The sequence below is a fragment of the Actinia tenebrosa genome, unplaced genomic scaffold, assembly GCF_029948245.1.
Source record: "Actinia tenebrosa isolate PJP-AT-01 unplaced genomic scaffold, QUT_ActTen_1.0 PGA_scaffold5__44_contigs__length_20552954, whole genome shotgun sequence".
Lineage (NCBI taxonomy): Eukaryota > Metazoa > Cnidaria > Anthozoa > Actiniaria > Actiniidae > Actinia > Actinia tenebrosa.
Window position 1 is genome coordinate 751823 of NW_028292582.1, and position 13461 is coordinate 765283.

The 13461-nt window shown below is 38.9% G+C and overlaps 2 protein-coding genes across 2 annotated transcripts; one reads left to right on the forward strand and one right to left on the reverse strand.

Moving 5' to 3' along the window:
- Window positions 1-3147: 3147 nt before the first annotated feature.
- LOC116294216 (aquaporin AQPAe.a) lies at window positions 3148-7579 on the reverse strand. Its single transcript, XM_031701769.2, has 4 exons — window positions 7178-7579; window positions 5670-5905; window positions 5176-5256; window positions 3148-4521 (listed from the first exon to the last, which is right to left on the reverse strand). Exons 1-4 carry the CDS (start codon window positions 7473-7475, stop codon window positions 4387-4389), a joined length of 750 nt encoding a protein of 249 aa, XP_031557629.1. The 5' UTR covers window positions 7476-7579; the 3' UTR covers window positions 3148-4386.
- Window positions 7580-9380: 1801 nt separating this feature from the next.
- On the forward strand, window positions 9381-12984 carry LOC116294206 (palmitoyltransferase ZDHHC4). The gene is made up of 5 exons (XM_031701755.2): window positions 9381-9541; window positions 10036-10130; window positions 10544-10836; window positions 11635-11879; window positions 12465-12984. The coding sequence occupies exons 1-5, from the start codon at window positions 9413-9415 to the stop codon at window positions 12762-12764; spliced, it is 1062 nt and encodes a 353-aa protein (XP_031557615.1). The 5' UTR covers window positions 9381-9412; the 3' UTR covers window positions 12765-12984.
- Window positions 12985-13461: the final 477 nt, after the last annotated feature.

Genomic DNA, 13461 nt, shown 5'->3' on the forward strand with positions numbered 1-13461 from the left:
TGCATTTGTACTAAAACACTAAGCTAGTGTTGTCATTTGTCTGGTCTATATTGGATTCCTTACACCATAGTACATGTTGTTGATCATAACAAGCCTCTCAATGAGAGAACCAAGTAAGCCTTGATAGGAATGGCAAATATATAGTGGCTTTAATTATAGATTTTAGATTTGATGCTAATATTTTGTAAAGAAAATAAGACATAGATAAGAATTTAAAATTTATACATTTTATTCTTTCAGTTAAATTTTTTAGCTAATATAATGACAATATCCGTTCAACTATTCAAAGCAAAACATTAAAAGTTACATTGTTAACATATCTGACCATTTTTAATTATAAAAATATATTGAAAATTAAAACATTATTTTAGGACTATACTCAGATTTTTTTATACTAACGAGGGCCGGGGTGGGATCTAGGATGCCCGTCACTGACCCCCCTCAGTATTGTACTAAATGGAAGAATGTTTTTGTTTGACGTTGCGGAGGGGTCAAGCAAAGTGGCGTGATCCCCCTCCCCCTTGGGAAAATCCTGTATATATTGCAGTTTTCGTATGACTGTAAAAAGTTCACGGCACGAACACGGTCGTGACACAGCAAGGGATACGCCAGACAAATCACATTGCACGAGAATTTACTCTCCATCCAATCAAATACCCGGAACACGGCATAAACACGGCGCGGACACGGTCACGCCAAGATCACGGCACTTTTAGACCAATCATATTGCGCGTGAAAAAAATCAGCCAATTAAAATTCTAGAAAGTATCACGGTCACGTCACGCTTACGGCACTGAGCTTTTCACAGTCATACGAAAACTGCACTACTGAACTGCTGTGCTACTTACTAGAGTAAACAAAGTCCATAGATGAAGCTAAGACTAGTTTGCACTCCAAAGTCTGCCTAACCTTAGCCCCGGTTATACACTAATTACAAAACCTACCATTAAAGGTAACTCTAAATAGCCCAAAACGGCCAAAAAAGCAGTAGTTTTTTATATCTCTAGTGATTGGGGTTGGAGCCCAAAAGATGGGGGTACAATCGTGACTTTGTTTTTTTTTCTTAATTCTTTGATCAAAAAAGCAGGGGGTTTCCTAATTCTGTTTTGCTTTATTGTGCGTTTATCCGATACCCAATGTTATACACATGTAAGCACACATAGGCCGATATGCTAAGTCTAACCTCCCACGGGTAATGATGGCTGTATGTGCTTAAAGATCAAGGTCACTAATGTATTTATCCAACCAGTTAATAGCCATCGATTGAGCTATTTGTCATCAAGTTGATGCCTAACATATTAAGGTATAATTGGCTAATTACTCTGATTAATTCAGTACCAAGATAGCACAATTGTAACGATATCAATTGTCATGTATTGATTTATAACCAGAGAGTCAAAGACAGGCGTTACAGGATCATACCGTGATCAAGGGCGTATACATGGGGTGGATTGGGTGGCTATTGTATGAAGCCAACCCTCCTTGGAATTTGGAAAATAATTAAGACAACAAAGAAGGGGCTGATCCAACCTAAAAAGGATACTGTATTATGCCTTCGAAGGTTGAAATAATTCTGGATTCGCCACTGTTCAGTATCCAGTCAGCGATAACTTCAATAGTCTTTAAATAAAATGCATGTCGCAAAATACTCGTAAAACATAGTCAGAGATTTGTCACTCAAAACATATGCCATGCACTATGATTTATTTTCGATCGTATTCTCAAGTCATCCGTTATCTAATCCTGATCTAAATTCCTTTCTACATCGCGACATATCTATATCAGCTGGTCAGAAGACAATTTACAAAATTTGGAAGATATAATAGTACGTACTGAAGCTAGTTATTTCTAATGTCATTTCCAGCCTTTGCGAATAAATTTTAAAACGCTAAACCTGTATACGTAGTAGACTTTCGCTTCGACACAGGTTTGATCCACTCAACCTCTGCGCTTGTATACTCATTATACTAACTCCCATCGGGACGCAGCGGTTATTAATGGCATGCAATTACTGAAAATTAAAAAATCTGTTGATTCCTGTATTTAACTCTAAAGCCCTACGGACTCATCTGGCTATAAAATACTTATTTTTTACATACTAAGGGTAGTGTCAATGAGCAAATAAATCTTGAAGGCTGATAAATGACCTTATATGGTATGGCAAGATATAATAAGCTCATTTGCCGGTAAAGCTAGTCTGGTATCGAAGTTGACAATTAATTCGGAAATCCGGGTTAGTCAGTGTACTGATATCAATTTGAAGTATTAATATTTCAATTTTGTAAAATTGTTTTATCAGATGTTATACTTTCACAAGTCGCTGCACCCAAAAAGCAGGCCACGACTAGAAATAGAGTGGACAATAGCCTGGCTAAACATTAAAACAAGAACCAGAGAAATAACAAATCACATCTCCTTATGTCCACTGAGACGAACTATTAGATTAGGGAGTCCTACATACGAAATTTGGGGGAAAATTCTGCCCAGTTCTACGAAGGGTGGATAGCGCTATCCGACGGATAAATCTTATCTGATGGATAAAGTTGCTGGATGACAGCATCGACTTATCCACTGGATAAGATTTATTCATCGGAGAGCGCTATTCATCCTTCTCGTTCAGCCGGGCCCAGGTAAATAAGAGGATATTCGGGGATGGGGAATGAAATTGTATGGTTAGGAGATTTAGAGTGATGTAAACTATGAATCCAGGATAGCATCCAAAATCTGTCTTAGCGTAAAACATATAGCAACCAAAGGCGAGCCGAAAAAATTCATTTCATTGTCATTGCTAGGTTTTCCTGTTTGATTGCATTATTCAGCACAATTTCTTTGACTCTGACCAATATATTATTGATTTTCCAAATGTTAATTCTGTTATTTTAGTTTGGCACTATGATCTAAACTGGGCTTTCAACATGGGATTTAAACAAGCTTTAGACAATAGATGCCATCTTCAGGGATATAGATATAGAATACTTACCAGTACAATATCATTGGAAGCTTAAAGATTAAGCAAAAGTTTATATTACTTTCTAAGCAGTTAGCACCAAGGACATTCCCTTGTCCCCGGGACTTGGCTTCCCTAGTTGACTAAGTATGAAGATTTTCCAAAACTTCAATCACGAAAGAGAAAATGATTCATGATAGTTATGATTCATCAGCTTTTTAATTATAAATCCAGCCAAGCTTTCGAGCATCTTGCTCTTCATCAGGGCAAACGGTTGTGACAATTTTACAAGAAACACGCAACATAACAATGTGCGCGTGCTATAGTTAAATGTATCAGTTGCTAGGAGCGCGCGTGTTACGAAGGGAGAATTAATTGCGCGCGCTATTTTATTTATTTATTTTTTTTTTTTTTTGTCTATTAAGATAAGCTATATGATCTTAATTGCCTATCAAGCTACGATAGCTATCAGGCAATGTTCTTCCACTGTCTCTATTAAAGAGAGCATGTGATTCATTAGCAATCTTCCATGCCTCCAGCCATTTCCTCTGGAAAATGATGTTGGCGTCTGCCGCTGCTCTGGACGTTCACTGTATTAATGATGAGTAAAGGACACATCGGAAGGTAATGATTATCAATGTCAACCTGTTCGTCCTGTTCTTCATTATCAGTACCGTGTTTACCCACCCTTGCATGTGTCATCTTGAATCATCATAGTAGTCATCGGTCGCAATCGTCACATTAAATCCATCACTACCGACAGAAGCATAGTTATTCATGTAGCACGTTAAATTTAAAATTTTTATTTTCTGTTTTTTTATTTATCTTTTTACTCTTTATTTGAAATTAGGACCACACCTCCAGACATAGTGCCGAAGCGCAGTATGGCAGCGCGAAGCATTTACGTAAGGTAGGGTTGTTTAGCAAATCACAAGATACTGGCGGATCTTGACTTCAACATCTATTTAACTGGCACACATTAAAGGGTCTATATATATTTAATATTCGTACGACATCGTCAATTGAGAATTCAAGCATTTTATTTACGGCAAACGTGAAATGTCAGTTGTCAAAAATGTTTCACACTATTCAAAAACTTGTAAGGCAATTTTGTAGGTGAAAGACAGTTTTTTTTTAATTTAGTAAAATTTAATTTTAAATGTTTTACTATTGTAGGAGTTTTCAAAATGGATATAATTAAAAGGTAATAGTGCAATTTTGGTATAAAAATCAAACTTGTTATTAACGAATTGTGCACTCCCGCTACGCGGTTGTGCCGTGTAATTTTGTAATCACTCGTTTGATTTCAGACCAAACTGCTCTCCACTCAGTCCAATTACCATTATAAAACCGCGTTCAGTAAAGGACACGTACTGGCCTAAGACAAATACATATTACAAACTCGTGCCACTGTAAACCAGGTTGTATTAGACAGAGTGTTAATGTGACATCAAGCTGTTTAAGACAATGCCACCAGGTTCGGTGATGGATGCATGATCTTCTCGTGCACGGAATACCAACTGATAAAGTACGCCTGCTATTATCCCTCCTCCTAACGGTCCAATCCAGTACACCTGCAGGTGACATATGCTAGATATTAGGTCTTAGCTTGTGTGGTGAAACAGAATATGTCAATGAAGTACCTTCCCCCTGCATTCCTTACCTCGCTCTCTGACCCAGGGAATCATTTATGGCCATGCGGTAATTAATGCAGATAATGTTTCTCAACCTCTATCTTTTCCATTTCATCATCAGCATATATCTTACAGCCCAATATCCCATATTATAATTATATTTATCAAACTTATAGTAAAAACGTTGCCTAAAGACGACACATGAACACTTTTTCGTGCTCGAGGGCGTCTCCAAGATTGAATTAGGAAGATTAATTGGTGGCACGAGTGGCGTAGTGGTTTACTGCTCGCCTCTCACCACTGTGGCCCGGGTTCCAGCCACGGCTCACACTAGATCAGATGTGAGTTGAGTTTGTTTGATGTGTTGTTCTCTCCCTTGCCACAAGGGTTTTCTCTGGGTACTCGGGTTTCCTCCCTCCATAACAATCATACATATATATATATATATATATATATATGACTACAAATTAAAATGGTACAAATGAATTGTTCTTGAATTAAACTATGAAGGTTGTTGGGTGTGGTCCAATATTGGTAGTATTCAATGATAGTTTAGTGAATTAGCTTAATAAGTGGATACTCCCCCAAACTCACCCAGTGCTTAGTCCAGATATTCATGATGACCGCTGGACCCATGGATCGTGCCGGATTGATTCCACAACCAGTAAAACGAATCTAAAAGAATTAAAGCATAAATATAACTTATATGAACAGGGAAGGATCTTCCTCACCCCTCTCTCCTCAGTTAAAAAAAGGCTGGCATTTATCGATACCTTGAAATAACCTCGGGGATGATCAAAGTCAGGACATGGGTATTCGGCAGATCAAATTGAATTTTGCGTGCTAGGATTTGCGAAGAAAATCCTTGGGATCAAGGGAGAGACCTAACAAACACTACTCACATGTGACCCCCTAGTCTACGAATTGAACCCAAAAGTCAAGAGGGGAGAGACAAGTGCACTACCGCTACCGTCTCTGTTGATAGTCAGTCCCCTCCACCGTGCGTCTCCTCAATCTCGACCTGATTCTCTAAACGGACACTATCTGCCAAGTACAAGTTTTAACTACAATGATTCAAATCTACTCACCCCAATCAAATGACAAACAGTCACACAAAATCCAATGGCCAGAGGAATCTCGTAGCCATAATGTTGACGTTTGGGATCAGTACAGGCAAACACCGTCAACACCAACAAGAAGGTCAACATGAATTCGATGCCAAAAGCCTGACCTGTAGAGACACCAACTGATGGGACTGTAGCTCCCAAAGTTCCATGCTTACTTGACGGAGTAAGAACATAGAGCATAGCTGATCCTCCTATACCTAGAATAGATCGAGAGAAAATGGTCAGAAAGAATTTTGAAGTAGAATTAGACTGCGAGCTACGTCCCTCTATTTCCCTTGGTTACTGTCCGTCTGTCTGTCCGTGTCGATTGGTCGAGGAAGATTGGCTTTTTACGAGTCAAAAGTCCCTGGTGGAGGGGGCTGGGTAGGGAGGGACGAAAGAAAAATAGATTTTTCTATTTAAATTAATGACATCGATTGGACAAATCACAGCAAGCGAGATCTCTTCTCATTTCTTCTCCTTTGACAAGGTAAATGCAAGTGGTAAATGCAAATGACCATTAGCAACAGTCTCGCTTTGGTGTACGTTGGGCTGACCAGTGTTGAATTGTAGTTAAGTAGGCTAACATGGCTCACCCGTCTGTCAGCTCCCATTATGTATCGTGAACTGTACTTTTGCTTTTGAGATAATCACTCCGGAATGAATAAATGAATGGTAATTGGAAACTAAGCTTGGCCACCATACACCCTTACAAAGCCAACTTCTGTCGCCCGTAACTTCAGCGCTCTTTCAGCAAAACCACTTGAAACTTTTTAGTTTTCACTAATTCCTGTATGCTCTTTTATAATATTATGCCTTTATTTGTTTTCGTAGTCCTTTTAGTAATCATTCGCCATGTGCTGTGATCCCCGTCACGGCTCAAACAACATTGTCTCAGAGAGCATTTATATCTCAGACTTGTCGGCCATGCTGCCGACCACCACGAGGGATTCCTAAGATTAACTAACTTCATCGCAACCCAAAATTTTGCGCATTAACATTGGCTACTGGTGCGGCAGTCTTTTATGCAAGGCTAACAAGAAAAGCAAAAGAAATCGCACCATTCTTGATGGAATTTGTGGCATTCTTTTTGAAAAAAGAAACTCTGCAGATCTAGTTATCAGTGTGAAACCTTGACCGAACTGTTTTGATCCCCGTCACGGCTCAGACGACATTATCTCAGACTGTCGGCCATGCTGCAAAACCACCACGAGGATTACTTCACCGGCACTCAAAACTTTGCGCATTTATTTTGGCAGCTGTTGTGGTCTCTTTAGGTCAAATGGACCCTTCCCAAAATTGTCTTGGAACTAATATCTACTTCTACACTTAATCTTGAGATGTCCCCCCTGAGGTAATCAATGGCTATTTGCGCATACGTAGAGAAACCGCATTTAGTGCCGTGATTTTGAGGTCAAAGCAAATGAAATCACCAAAGGATCAAGTACTGATATATGTGGTTAGCTTCATGTGCGTTTTATGTCTCTTACCTCCTATGACTTGGGCGATCATGTAAAAAGCACCTCGCATTGGAGAGATCTTTCCGGTCACAGTCTGTGCTACGCTTACAGCAGGGTTGATGAGACCCCCACTAATGTGGAGTATCGACATGGCTAGGGTAGAGATGCTGAGACCAAATGATAGTGAGATATGTTCAATGGTTGGTGGATGGTTGGGATCCCAGGTAATCGCTGAACCAGTCGTCAAGAAAACGAAGAAGAACGTCGCAAGGAATTCAGCCAACACGCAGATCCAGAAATCTTTGGTTGATATTTCTTTCAGCAACATTTTGGAGAAAGGACTTTAATCGTAAGCGAAGTGACTGAAGATAATCGACCAGTAATAATTGTACTTCCGTGGATCACAGACGCATGGTTTTAAGAACTTAACTTTCGGCGCGTGAACTTATATTTATCTCGTTTCCAGTCTCGTACACAAAGCCCCTCGGTCTCGTTCCTCCCCCGTAGAGGCGCCTTGCAGCGACCACCCTCAGTGTCTACGCCTCAATCTCATGTTTGTTAATAGACCCTTTTCGGTTCCAAATTACCGCTGTGTTTCTTGATTACAGACTCATTTACTCAGGGTTAGCCTCGATTTTGTGAAGAATATTCACGTGTTCCAGTCAAGGTCCGTCAAGTTTCAAAGTGTTTGTATTGCTGAAGTGATTTTTTACTTTACTTTTGGTATTTGTGAATATTTAGACACTGGTTGGAGGCTAAGCCTGAGTAAATGAATCTGTAATCAAGGAACACAGCGGTAATTTGGAACTCGAAAGGGGTCTATTGCATAAAAACCAATCTGGGAAAAAAGCAATTGTAAAAAGCAATTGTAAAACGCCTTTGAGTATATCAAATAAGTAAATATTTCTCCCAAAAATTCTTTCAGACAAACTTTTTCCTCACGGGGGCTTCAAGGGATTAAGTTTATGCCCGATTTCATCTTATTAAGAGAGCTCACGTTGACGGAAATAAAGCTAAATTATTATTATTATCAAAAAAGTTGTTGTGGGAGGGAAGCAAACCACATAAAACGTCTGCAACGGGGGCCATATTGTTATTGGGCGATGATGGTCATGGGTTAAAAGAGTTAGTTTTGTCTACGTTCATTTTCAAGGGCGCTTTTGTGTTGCTCAGGCGGTCTGTGACGACATGCACATGTCTTAGAGTTACAACCATTTTCATAATTAGGCGTATATAATTCCATGCGTCTTGGTAAATACTTGGTACAAACACTAAAAGCGTGAAACCTATAAATAGTACTAAATAGAGTTGACTTATGCTAATTCAATAGAGTGTTTTCACTCACGTGACAAGGTAGCCAGATTGGTGTACGAAACAAAAGAAACTTTCTGCACAGTTTTTGCATAAAAAAAGAGTTCAAATTTCCCTAGGTTAGAAAAGGCATTGTTTTGGAACACCAAGATGGCGGCTGTGACGTCACGCAAAAACGCTCTTTTGCTTACATAGTTCTCTATGTTGCACGTTTAACTTTTTATATTCAGTTTTTTTTATTTATCTTATTACTCTTTCTTTAAAATTAGGACCATACCTCCAGACCCTGTGCTGAAGCGCATTATGGCAGCGCAAAGCATTTACGGCTACGCCGGAGATTTCGACCCCGACACCGCTATCCAGTGACTGACCAGGGAGCTCGGACGAAGCCTATGGGAGAGGTTAGTCGGCCCCTAAACCGTGTAAGATTAACCCCTTGCTATGACCAGCAAAACGAAATTGTTTCTAAATGATGAGAATGTTCCTGTATTCACCTTATTGTGTGTGGGATGTATGGAAATGAATCGAAGACTTTAAAAAGGAGTTAGTCATGCGCAGTAAACTAATAAGGCGTTGGATGAGCAAAAAGCATGTCATCGTGTTCTGAAAAGTTGTCAAAATCATCCGAGACTTTAGCTTAAAGAATTTAAACCGTGTAAGATTAACCCATTACTATGAGCAGCGAAAGATATTTGTTTCTCTGATGACAAAGTTTCTGTAGTTGACTCATTGCGTGCGTGTGGGATGTTTGAAAACCCAGCACGTGAACTTTAGTTAGGAACTTTTATTATCAACAGTTGCCTCGACGCACCTCAAAAATTTAACAAAGTCAGAGTCAAAACTCCTCTACCCCTCCCCTACCCAAGACTTCCCTGACATATCACACAGGAAGCCCATAATGAGCACGAAGGACTGGACCAAATCCAAAATGGCGGATGGTAACGAAGTCTAAACATGGACTTTCTAACCTTAGCTATCATTTACACAGTGGTTTTTGTGGCTTTCAGCTATGTCTTACTTGTGGGAGGAAGCTCATTCCATGATGGCGGTCTCATTTCGTGGATCAGATCAAAACTGTTCCAGGTATTTTACTACTGTTTTTCAGACGACATTAATCCCTTGTGTACTATTTCTTTCTTTGTTAAAATGCTTAAAAAGATACAGGAATACCTATGGAGCCTCTTATAGATATGTTAAATATAAATAAATGATTTTCATTTTTTTTATTTATACGCTGAACATCCTCTGGGCTGATCAAAGTCAGAGCCCAAATAACTCTTCAATTGAACCCTGAAACAACCTACTATGGGATGATCCAAGTCATATTGAATCCTAAAACTATGGGCTAATCAAAGTCAGGGCTACAATTAGACAGCTACAGTGTAGCTCATGGATCGAATTTGAATTTAGTATTGATTTTGCAGAGGGAAGAAAACCAGAGAACCTGGAGAAAAATCCTGAACTCACAGCTGTAGTCACTGGTGATAGATTTAACATTTGATCCAGATATATTGTGCTCGCAGCATACTTATCAAAAGAAGTCCTAACTTTTTTTTGTCATATGTATTTATCTGCAGGTTAATGACTGTTTCATGTCTGTTTGTCAAGCAATTCTGCCACAGATAGTCTTGAATTTCATTGATCAGATTGTTGATTATCTGTTCTTTAAGAGGTAGGAAATAAGAAGAGTGAAAATAGTATTTCATCAATTCTGGTGTGCAGTGGAAGATTGTACAAGGTTGACTAGGGTTCTTTTAAAAAGACTAGATGGTTATTTATAAGGTGTTATAAGATAGTTGTTACCAAATAATTAACACATCAAATTTTGAAACACTTTGCCCAGTTGTACAAAGGATCGAATAATGCTATCCAATAGATAAATCTTATCCAGTGGATATATTTATTGGATAACAGCATCGACTTATCCACTGGATAAGGATTTATCCATTGGATAGCGCTATCCGCCCTTCGTACAACTGGGCTTAGTACAACATATTGATGCCAAATCAGTGACCTGTTAAAACATATCAAAAACCAAGAAAATAATATTTTTGTTCCTGACTGCTGTCATTCTCTGTCCCACAGGAACTATTGCATGGTTTTGTTCTACACCTTCTTAATAACAAGTGGTAGCGCTATTTATACAGTAAAGATAGTGCCCTTCTTTGAAAAGGCTAATGTCTTTTGTGTCATTACATACTTGTTGATTACTGCAGACGTCATATTCTTTGTCATATGTTGCCGTAGTGACCCAGGAATAATCTCATCTCATACCCTGGACAAATACATCAATGACTATCATTATGATGGATTATATTACACAAAATCAAAGTGTCATACTTGTGGAACTGATAAACCATCAAGATCAAAGCACTGTTGTAAGTATAGCGAGGTATAAAGATAGTCTACAGTACATGGGTTAGCAGGGACATATTGGATTCAGGGGATCCTTCTGAGGTCATGCAGCACAGTTCATCTGAGGGTTGTTTTTTTCATACTCGCCCTTTCCACGAGGGTTTTCTTCTGGGTTTTATATGATAAAACATAGTACATCTGCATACATTTTATTTTATTAGGGAAATTTGATTAATCAATCAAATTCATTGCTAGCATAGACTTGAAATTTTTTAACCTTGATACATGAAAACCATGCAAAACCAAACTTGTGTAGTAAAAATGGGTGTAAGTCTGTGCCCTGGGGGGACTCCCTTATAAAAGGGGCGGGGTCCTTGTCGGAAATTCTGAAAATGACTGTATTTTGGGATGTTGGGCGTGGCAGTGATGAAATTTCACCCCTAAGAGGGACTAATCAATAATGCATTTTTTAAAATTTGGTTTCTCAATTTTATTTGCATTAGGCACTGTCTACTCTAACGAGTTTATGATGACGCAGTCATATACAAATTGCTTGCCTTTTTGTAGTTTATAGTCTAAAAGGGACCACAAAATTCAGTTGGTGTGCATTCTCGTGGTTATCACCCTAAGCAGGACCAAAACCCTGATTTCAAACTTTAAAAGGGACGACGGGGACCCCCTGCCCCCTTTTATAAGGGAGTCCACCCCCCTCGCCCAGGGTCTGTGATCCAACCTGCATGATTGTACAGTATCATCAGTATCATGTATTGGACAAATATGTCAAACCATTTTCTCATTATGGTTTCTCCTCATTTTTCCAGCTATATGCAACATGTGTGTCAGCAGATTTGACCACCACTGTTCGTGGGTCAATAATTGTATAGGGAAGCACAACTACAAGTATTTTCTGGCCTTTATCTTCACTACTTGTCTACTCAGTATCTACACAACCGTAATCATCCTTGTGGTGTTTACATATATTGTGATATCTGAAGGACTAATGTCGATGAAATATGTTGGTAATGATGGTGGAACCTATCCTGTCACAATTAGACACATATGTCAGGTAAGAGACACCTTCAAATTTTATTGAACCCTAAAACAACCTGATAAAAGTCAGGGCATGTCTCACTCAGGACAGATTGAATCCTGAAACAACCTCAGGGCTGATCAAAGACAGGGTATGGCTAACTCACAGATTGAATCCTGAAACAACCCCTTGGCTGATCTAAGTCAGGGCATGCCTAACTAACAGATCAAACCCTGAAACAACCTCAGGACTGATTGACCTAAGTCAAGATAGGCTAACTTACGGGTCAGTTGGAGGTGATGTTAGACAATGTTGAGAAATAGCAATGCTCAGCATTCTGTATGACACATCCATGACCATTCATTGAGTCATGCAGTTGTACATACAGAAGTATGCCATGAACTACAGACAAACATGTGACTACAGCCTCTGAAGTGCTTTTAAGTGCTTTTCTTAAGATAATGAACAACCAAAATGCAATTTGCCATCCATGATTTTTCCTTAGTGATCATTCCTTATAATTTTTTATCAATATTGTTCACTATAAAAAGAGGCTAAAGCCATGATCATAATTTTAAATTACTGTTCTTTTCTTAATTACTGCTCATCATTTCCCCCCAGCATTTGTTAATCGACCAACCAATTATTTTTACACTCTTGGTGACAGCACTGATGGTATCATTCCTCCTGTCTATCTTCTCCTGTGTACATATTTATTTACTATTCACAAACCAAACGACCAATGAACTATACAAGCGCTTTCGATCATCAAAACCCATGTCTCAAGTAAGTCGAGACAACAGAAAGACAATATCAGCTAAAGAAATTAGGATGAAACTCAAGGAAAAGCATAACCCACCCTCTAAAACCCCATTTTACATCGACATATGGAGCAATATCATGGATGTATTAAAGTCTTAGAATATAATAGGGACTGTAAAGTCAAGCGCAGCTTTTGTAAAAAGAATAGGCAGAGGGTACATACCCGATAGGCAGTACTGTCTGCTGTCCTTTTACGATCACCTATTTATGTTTATTTTTCCCCCTTCAGCAGAAAAAAACAAACAAAACAAAACTGAAGAATTAGATTCTTTTTTTCACTGTTTGCCGTTGTGTTGACGGAAGAAACTCAATTACCCCCCCCCCCCCCCCCTAAAATTTTGGCTGGATCCGACCTTACTGCTGTTTTCGATATTCTGCAACTCGGAAATTTGGCTCATCGCTGCCATCAATCAAAAAAAAATTAGTCCGTACCTTTTATACTTTTGACTGGCAGCAGTGAAAAACAATTTCTCAACAAGCAATTGGACGTTTGCATGATGGCGTCACTGGCCTCCACTGGCCTCCACTAACAGACTTCCTTGCGCACTTTCTTTTGTTCAGTTAACTAGCACCAACTGTTTTACTATTCTCTTTAGAGAATACAAATCTAAATAAAAAAGAAAATTCGCGAAGCATTATGGTATTGGGAGTCAAATGACGCCATCATGCAAATGCTCTATTGAAATGTTTAAATTTGCAGTGAAATATTGAGAATCGCAGTAGATAGTGAGTTGACGCGGTCGTCATGTATTCCATTTATGTCTTCTTGATAGTTTGACCACAGTTCCTTTCGGTA